Source organism: Limulus polyphemus, unplaced genomic scaffold (genome assembly GCF_000517525.1).
Source record: "Limulus polyphemus unplaced genomic scaffold, Limulus_polyphemus-2.1.2 Scaffold63, whole genome shotgun sequence".
Lineage (NCBI taxonomy): Eukaryota > Metazoa > Arthropoda > Merostomata > Xiphosura > Limulidae > Limulus > Limulus polyphemus.
In genome coordinates, this window is record NW_013665673.1 from 165,253 (window position 1) to 174,632 (window position 9,380).

Here is a 9,380-nt window from a genome sequence, read left to right on the forward strand (position 1 = left end):
CAGGAAGGCAGCAGTCATCACCACCCACCGCCAACTCTTGGCTAATCTTTTACCAACGAATATGGGATTGACCGTCACATTATAAGCCCCCACGGCTGAAAGGGCGAGCATGTTTGGTGTGACGGGGATTCAAACCTACGACCCGCAGACTGCGAGTCGAGCGCCCTAACCACCTGGCCATGCCGGGCCATGGCATTTTAAACTCAGATTTCTGTTAGGCTAAACTTAAAAACCTCGTAATCAATAGAATCAATAGAATCCTCTTCGGTATAGAGATATGTATTGTAGACTATGTAGGAAAATAATCCTTTACTGTGTGCGTGTATTAAAGGTAGTCCACAAAAGACATAATGTTTTGATTTTTATGATGGCATTTTCATAAATTTTGTGAGTGGAATCAATCAAAATTATAGTAATTTTGACAGATCTCTCATAGATATTAATGAATATGAAATTTTCCGCCTACTTGCATTTTTATCCAGAAATTCTTATTTGAAATATTCAAATTAATAAGAAGTTTTTGAAAACTAATATGAAATACCGTATTGGTATTTTTAATCTAAATAGCACCTTAAACAACACACGTGCTAAACTACCAGGAGAGCGACTCCTTGAGGTTCAGGCATATCCTTTCGTAATTAAGAGTTGCCGACAGTAAGGTTGGCAAGCAGTCAACAGTATCCGCCTATTATGCAGCTGCTTTTAATCGAATGACAGGGTTGAATGCCAGAATTATAACGTCCTCACAGCTGAAAGTGGTCTGCGTATTCAGCAGAATATTGCGACTCGAACCGTGAACTTTCAAATCCGCATCGGGCACGCTAACCACTAGGCCATGCCTGGCCCCTGTGACATACGAGTAGTGTTCTTAATGGGGCATTGCATGTTAATTATTGACATATACATGTATATTGAGAGCTATTTACCTATCTGTTAGCATTTACTAGGTCTGATAAGATATTTTTCACTGAAGAGATACGACATGAGAAAGACAGTTTATTTGCTTGTATGATTTAATGATAACATATTTTTGAATCAAAGAAATCAAACTCATAAATATTCTGTTTTATGATTTTAGAACTCCCCTTTCTTTTAGAGCTTTGATTACGATATGTTTGCCTTTATATTAGAATAGAAATTATTAGGTCGTCAAGAAATTAATGTCGCATTTTGGAACACTTTTATTAACCACCCCCCAGAAAATGTACATCATCTATAATAGTTAAAGGAACCGCCTAAACGTCATGTTAGTGTAGCCTACATAATGTGTAAAGTATAGTATACTCTAATCCCTTATAGTGATGGCACACGACGAGACGCACATTCGGCATGTAATGTTGTTTGAATGCAAGGAGAGAAACAACGCCTCTGCAGCCACAAAGAATATCAAAGAAGTTTATGGAAATGTTTTGAACGTTCGTAAGTGTCAACAATGGTTCGGCAAATTTCGTTCAGGTGACTTAAGCCTTAAAAACTGTGATGGTGGGGGCCGACATGTTGGAATTGATACTGATGCTCTGAAGACGCTTGTTGAGTCTAACCCAAGGCAACACACTAGTGAAATGGCCCTGAAATTGCATGTCTCTCATAAAACAATACGTAAACATGTAAGGAATATGAAAAACTCCATAAAGAAGGTGTTTGGGTGCCTCACGAACTCTCCGATGATCATCGTTTGCAACGTGTGAACGTTGCTTCGTCGCTTCTGGCACGTAATGCGCGTGAATCATTATTGGACAGAATTTTCACCGGTGATGAAAAATGGATTCTCTATGCGAATATTAAATACCAAAAACAATGGCTCCGTCCTATACAAAAATTACTTCCGACCCCAAAACCTGGACTCCATCCGCAGAGTAATTCATTTTGAACTCCTCAGTCCAAAGCGAACTGTCAATGCAGAGATCTATAGTCGGTAACTGGAACGTTTAAATCAAACCCTTCATCAGAAACTCCCTTCACTCATCAATCGGAAAGGTGTTGTTCTTCTTCTCTACGACAATGCACGTCCACTTGTGGCACGTTTGACGCATCACAAGATTATAGAGTTGGTTTGGGAAGTTCTCCCCCACCCACCATATTCTCCAGATATGGCATCATCAGATTACCATCTTTTTCGTTCGGTACAACATCATCTTAATGCGAAAGAGTATGTAACTGTGGAAGGTGTTAAAGAGGACATCGACATGTTTTTTGCTTGAAAGCCAAGTGATTTCTTTAATCAGGGCATTAACAACCTTATTGTAAGATGGAAAAGCATCATCGATAAAAATGGAGACTATTTGATTTAATAAATGTTTGTTTTTTTTTGATATATAAGTTGTTCAGGTTTTTTCATCTAAAAAAAAGTGACATTAATTTCTTGACGACCTAATACATTTTGTAACTAGAAAAACTTGTTTGTTTTTTATCCAATGAAATACCAATGTTAGTTTTTGATAGTTGTGATTTGAGATTTAAAAAAAAAAACAACAAGAAAACTCCCTACCATTTTGAGAACTGAATTAAAATTACTTTCGATAATGAACAATTAATTGGATTATTAACTCTAGAATCGTGACTTAACCAGGCCTACATTGCTGATAAATTTGAAATGTGTGATATCTGTAAAAAAAATTTGCCAAAAATATGCTAGAATTATTGTTGTGAATTAAGGCTTCCATTCTGTGAAGACGAAATGTTCATAATCTTTTTTTAAACATTCGTTGCGTTAGCTTTGACCAATATTTTCCATTTTCTGGCCAAAACTCGAATGCTTAATTATTTATGCTGTTTCCTGTTTATAAAGCGAATGTAGATCTATGGAACAATCCATAGGACAAACCTATGCTCCTATTATATGCAAGCACAAACGAAAAGGTATTTGAACTGCTATAAATGCTGGCATTGTGGATGTGACCACAATGGGATATCTAGTGAAAGAAGGTTATCAAGAAAAGAATGATAAAAAGAGTTTTCAAAAAGAATAAAATAAAACTAGAAGAGAAAAGAAGAAAACCTCTTCTGATTCTTCCTATTTGAGAGAAAACGTTGCTATTTTTTCGGATCATGAAGGTGGTGATTCAAATAAATATGACATTTTTCGTCTAATAGCGTCTTTATCTAGAAATTCCCATCTGAAGTATTCAAATTAATAAAAGGTTTTTGTTAACTGTTATGAAATATGGTATTAGATAATTAAGGTTAAGAAGTTGATTTGCTTACTTAGTTCAAAAAATTCTTATTGCTATTTATTATATGAAACTGGAGAAATCGATCTTTAACCTCATCCATTGTTTTCTTTGTTAAAACATTACAGAGAGGTCATTTTCTGTACTTTGTCTGTTACTACTATTATTCAAATACTTCTGGTTATTGTTGCGCTCAAATATCTAAGTTTTCGGCCAAGTTTACACCGAAAATAGCAATCAACCCAGCTTTGACAAATAGTTTGGAAGTTGTAGCAAAGTCAGTTTTAGTTTTATGCTGGCTTTGGACTCTTTAGATCCAACTCTAAATGATACAACAATCAAAAGTTAAAAATTCGCCTACCGAACTTGATATGAAACCACGTTCTAGTGATCTTGGCATGGTTAAGACGCAAGGTCAAAATTTAAAAAGGTTACACATCTTTAAAAAAAAAACAAAAAACTCCGATACAGTTTCAATTTTTCCGTCACCAGATTTACGAGTTGCGCCATGAGAACATTAACCCTTTCCTCGGGTGTCTTTCCGACCCTCAGCAGCCTGCCCTAGTATGGGAGCATTGTTCTCGAGGAAGTCTTGCTGATGTCTTAGCCAGTGAGGATATCAAACTAGACTGGTCATTCAAACTGTCATTACTGACAGATCTCGTCAGAGTAAGTTTTGTCAACGCTGTTGATCCTGAAAGTTTTACTAAACCTCAGTTTACAGAACTCTACAATTTATGTATTTCTTTTATAAAAATTATAACATATTTTCTACAGATAAATTTGTATTTTAGCAGAGTATACCAAAAAAATACAGATTAGATGTATTTCAAATCTATTTTTAGAATAAGATTTTTTATATTTAAAGATGTTATTCTCAAGTGCAATAGCTCTTTTGTCATTTACAAGTTTTTAATTTTCTATTTTTTTACAATGAAGTATTAAAATCTATCACTATATGTCTATTTTTCACAAACTCTTTTCTGAAACTGGGATATACATCTGGTATAATTCCTAATTTGTTGACTGAATGTAATATTACGTTTGAAACTGACAACTTACCTACAATGATTCGAGCTGAAGGTGAAGAACTATTGCAAACTTGGGTGATTGGCCATTAATAGAAAGTTTCATATCCTACTATAAATAAGTCTTATTATGATTAACAAATCTAATGTTGGCAAGTGTTGCTACAATATACTGATCCAATTCAGATAAGTATTGTTATAATGTACTGATCCAGTTCAGATAAGTATTGTTATAATGTACTGATCCAATTCAGATAAGTATTGTTATAATGTACTGATACAACTGAATTAAGTATTGTTATGTTTTACTGATCGAGTTTATGTAAGTACAGCTATTATATGACGAATACAGATTAAAAAATTGAATAAGTCATTCTTATTGTTATATATAAAATGAAAACTAAACTGAGCTTAAAATGTTCTAAAAACCTAATTGAATTAGATTTTTTATGCGTTAATAGCCAATAATATGAGTAAATATTGTTAATTCTGTCATGATATATTCACCCAACGAAATCATTTATCATCAACACTTAAAACTTTGTTTCGTAGACTTTGATGGAGCGTGAACTAACGTTACAATTTCATTAAAAAAAGGTAAGGCCGTATCAAGGTGGTTTTCCTTATTGGAATCTTTACACAACGTTGTTCTTTCTTTAATTTAGTATTTTGGATCACCTGGAGGATTTATGACACCTATTTACACGATGTATTTCTCAACCTTCTCACTAAGGTTAATTTCAGTAATTTTTTCTTGTCATCTATCAACCTACTTTCATTATGTTTCCTTACCTTGACAAATATCCATAATCAATATATATTTGTATTATCTTTCTTATATTTTAATTTACACTTAATTCAAACAGATTTAGTCTAAGACATTGTGCTATAGTTGGAATACTTTATTTTAATCAGTCATGAGTTGTGCATTTAGATCAAATGTCTTTTACAAGAGACAAAGTGTCTAGATACTGTATGTTTTAATTCAAGTGAATATTTGAAATTAAATTTGCAATGACTGTTTTACTTCTCCACTTTTCATATCTTAAATAACTCTGAAATATTGGTTATTTTTTAAATGAACACCATGAACTTCTCCATAGTCTTATTGTGGCTTTTATTGAAATATAGTGTTTTAAGCGTTGAATGGAGAATTAACAAAATAATGAAAACGTATTTTTTGTGTGCACTGTTTTCGACAATTTATTATACTATTTTTATGTTTATATCGCTATTTCGAACGCTTGGTTCACGTTTACACTATGGAAACGTGTATTTTGTATGCATTTTTTATTGTAGCATATTAAATGCTTTTTGTTTCTGCTGGATTTTCCAGGGTATGAGATATCTCCACTCCTGTCCCGTGAAGCATCACGGGAATCTCACCTCACGAAATTGTGTCATTGATAGCCGGTGGGTTTTGAAGATAACTGACTACGGTCTTCCGATGTTTTGTGAAGCTCAGAATTTACCACCATCTCCTCTTACAATTAAAGGTAATCAGTTGTTTGACTATTAGTTGTCACGAAGAAATAATTGTCACCTAACCACTAATACTAACAGCTAAATATCTGTAACCTGAAAATAGCTACTAAGAAATAAATAGTTACCACCAGAAAATAGCTGTTAACAACGAAATGTATGTTATCTAACCACTACTACTGACATGTAATTATCTGTCACCTGAAAACAGTTACTAACAACTAAGTATCTGTTATTTAACTATTATTATTACAACTCAATAGCTATCATCTGAAAACAATTACTAACAACTAAACATTTGACACCTCAAAACAGTCACTAACTACTATTACTAAATACCTTTTACTTGAAAATAACTACTGATAGCTAGATAACTATCACCTGAAAACGACTACTAAAAAGTATCCTACTTGATATTGCCAATAAATAGTTATTTCATGAACTTTAATATTAACGAATAAACAACTGTTATCTGATCCCTTTTACTAACGACGAAATATTTACTACCTTACAACTATGTCCCATGGTGGCCCAATGATCAGCATGAGGTTTGTTTGCCCAAATTTGGGGATTGATCCATACGATGGGCACAGCACAGATATGCCAATTTTTAAGCCTTGTTCTTAAAGGAAATAAACAAACCTGGCCATTACCACTAATGACAACACTTTTTTTACCTCACCATTACCATTAACATGAAACCATTTGTTACCTGATCGCTACCACCAACATGAAAATATTTGTTACCTAACCACTATTATTAACACTTGAATATTTGTTACTTGACCATTATTACTATCATTTTTTATTTGCTACCTGTACACTACTACCAACGATAAACTACTTGTTTTCCGACCAGTACCACCAACGTCAAAATATTTGTTACCTAGTCACTATCATAACACTTGAATACTTATATAACCATTAACACTATTACTTGAATGTTTGTTGCCTGACCATTATCACTAGCGATTAAGAAAATATCATCAGGGCGTTGTTTTCAGAATTAAATTTTTACTCTTGGCGACATTTTCTAAAGTATTAGCTTTATTCTTTCTGAGAACTAAGATTAAAGGCTTCTATCAGATACGATAACCTAATTTGTAACACACGTGTTAGTAGGTAAAATATAACCTAACAGTTTTGCTTTGAAGTTTTATACGAAAAGTTTTTGCAAAATATTGTACGTAAGTTTACACATAAAGTCATCTGTTTTTGAAATATTGACATCAGATATCCTGGATTAATATGATCCTTAAATTCCGTGTCATTAGTAAGAGGCCTTGCATGGGCTAGTGGTTAGTGTGTTCGGACTCCGAATCCAAGAATCTGTGGTTCGCTGCCCATTGCTGCAAAAATGCGTTCCATACTATAGGGCCACGGGTTCACTATAAAAATGACAATCAAATCACAGTATTTGGTCAGTCAAAAGTAGGCCAATAATAGGTGATGGATGTTGTTGATCAGTTACTAGTTCAAAATTAGGCTATGCGTAGATAATCCATTGTGTAGCTTTGCACCAGGTTTCTGAAACAAACCACTAAGTAGGAAGAGAAGGGAAATGCTCCAGCTTTCACAATACAAATATATTTGAAATAAATTATATCAACCATCTTAAACTAATTAGAGCTCTCTGTGGAACAGATACAGTCAGACCTCGAGTAGTGCTAAACAGGCAGTCCAATTCGCTATCTCAGAACTGAGAGAAAATGCTTGAGAAGTCGACATATTGAAAATATTAGCTAAACTACCTTAACAGCGGATCAAGATTGTTTAATTGTGTCACTTAGGACTTTAGTCAGTCTTTATGTACTCTGGAAATGCGAATGCAAAAGAAAAATATCTCCTTTTCAATCATTATGATCTATAAAATGTATAGAATGCAAATATGTGAGGTATGTTAATAGAATCTAGCAATATGTCGATAATTTAAAAAAATGGAATGCAATGTCTGAATGTTGTCACTTTAAGAGCTTGATTTACTTCAATGTCAGAATGTTGTTGTTGTTGTTTTGTTTGTTTGTTTAGTCAAGATTTAGTATATTAGTTCTGTAAAATACTCCTGTTAAGCAAAGAAAATAAAGATAACCAGCCATAACTAAATATGCTATAAAACAATGATCACAAAAACTAAAGAAAACGTTTAGAAAGGTCAGATGTGCCAGATGCTCCATGTGTCGTCTAACGAATCTTGTTTTGCTTAAGTATTGAAAGACAGGAAGTGCATTGTTTATTCCGATGGTTGAAATATATTTTGTTTCAACTTCCAAATATGAGATGTAATACTTAACTTAATGCCTTTTGGTTTTTGATTCCAAATAATGAACCAAATACACGACTTTGCCCATCAACAAAACTGTCCAATCGTACTTGTGAAAACAGAAGTAGGCACACGAGGAACAAGTGAAAACTAAGGTTCATTGTTACCAATGTATCAAGTTACAGACAGTTTAAACAACTTTATTATCAACAAGATTAAAAGAGACGGAAAAACATATTTTTAGAATTACAGATAGTGACTGTCATTAAAATGCTTCAAAAATAAAGCTGAACGTATTTGGTGTTAAGTATAATTTCAAGTTACAAGTTAAGTTCCAGTCGGTCAATTATTTACACAAGCCTGCGATGGTTTTATTGTCTTAAAATTTTTACATGTTCTAATGTAATTCCTGTACGCTGAATCCGAAAATGATATCCATTTTTCTCCATCACGTACAGACTTTTCACAATACGTCACATGTACTTTTACATAAGTGAATAATTTTCATCGAAATCGGGTCACATTTTGTTATGCTTAAACTGTTGAAAACCACTAGCTTTGTCTAGACCAATCGCGACGTGGGAGTCTTGTCGATCGTTCTAGACTCCACGAGAAACACACTGCTAGTATATGAATGGTTAACAGGCCGCATGACGTGTCATTTCTGGATAGTATTTGTTTGCGCGTGCACTTTGACATTATTTTTTCTTTTCAATGTTATTTATTCGTCGCTATGGCAACAAAAGGTTGTGTAAGTGACCTAAATATATTCTGTTATATTTGTGGTAAATTTGTTGTAAAAAAGGCAAGCATTACAGAATTCGTCAAAAAAGCGTGTGACGCGTATTTTGGAATAAAACTTTGGGACTAAGACAAATCATGGGCTCCGTACAAAGTTTGCATCGTTTGTGTCGAAAAGTTCAGACAATGGACTAAAGGTAAGAAAAAGTATTTTCCTTTTGAAATTCCAATTGTCTGTCGTGAGCCTAGAAATCATGGAGATTGCTGCTATATTTGCTCATGTAACGTGCAAGGCTACAACACTCAAATAAAAAGGGAAATTTCTTATCCAAACCTCCAATCTGCTATAAGACCTGTTGCTCATGGATCTGATGTACCTGTACCTACTTCACCGGAGACTCTTGATACATTTTCATCTGATTCTGAATCTGATGTCAATAGAAATGATGATAGGGATTGTTTTCAACCTGAAACGTTCGGTGAACCAGTCTTTTTCATACAAGGTAAACTTAATGATTTGGTGTGAAATTTAGGCTTTCCAAAGGATTCTTCAGAGATTTTGGAGTCTAGACTTCGGGCTACGAACTTACTTTCTCCAGGGACACCATTTTACCGGTACAGAAATCGTGAGAAAAGGTTTATACCATACTTTTTTGCAAGAATGTTCACTGGTTTATTGCAACAATATTGCTGAATTAA

At 33.8% G+C, this 9,380-nt stretch overlaps 1 protein-coding gene across 2 annotated transcripts in view; it reads left to right on the plus strand.

The window, feature by feature from the left end:
• Window positions 1-9,380, plus strand: part of LOC106464738 (retinal guanylyl cyclase 2-like) — a 101,758-nt gene that overhangs the window by 53,098 nt on the left and 39,280 nt on the right. For both annotated transcript variants that reach the window (XM_022393009.1, XM_022393014.1), the window contains 2 exons: window positions 3,663-3,839; window positions 5,535-5,694. In XM_022393009.1, the coding sequence (XP_022248717.1) occupies window positions 3,663-3,839; window positions 5,535-5,694 (337 nt within the window). The remainder of the gene's footprint in view (window positions 1-3,662; window positions 3,840-5,534; window positions 5,695-9,380) is intronic.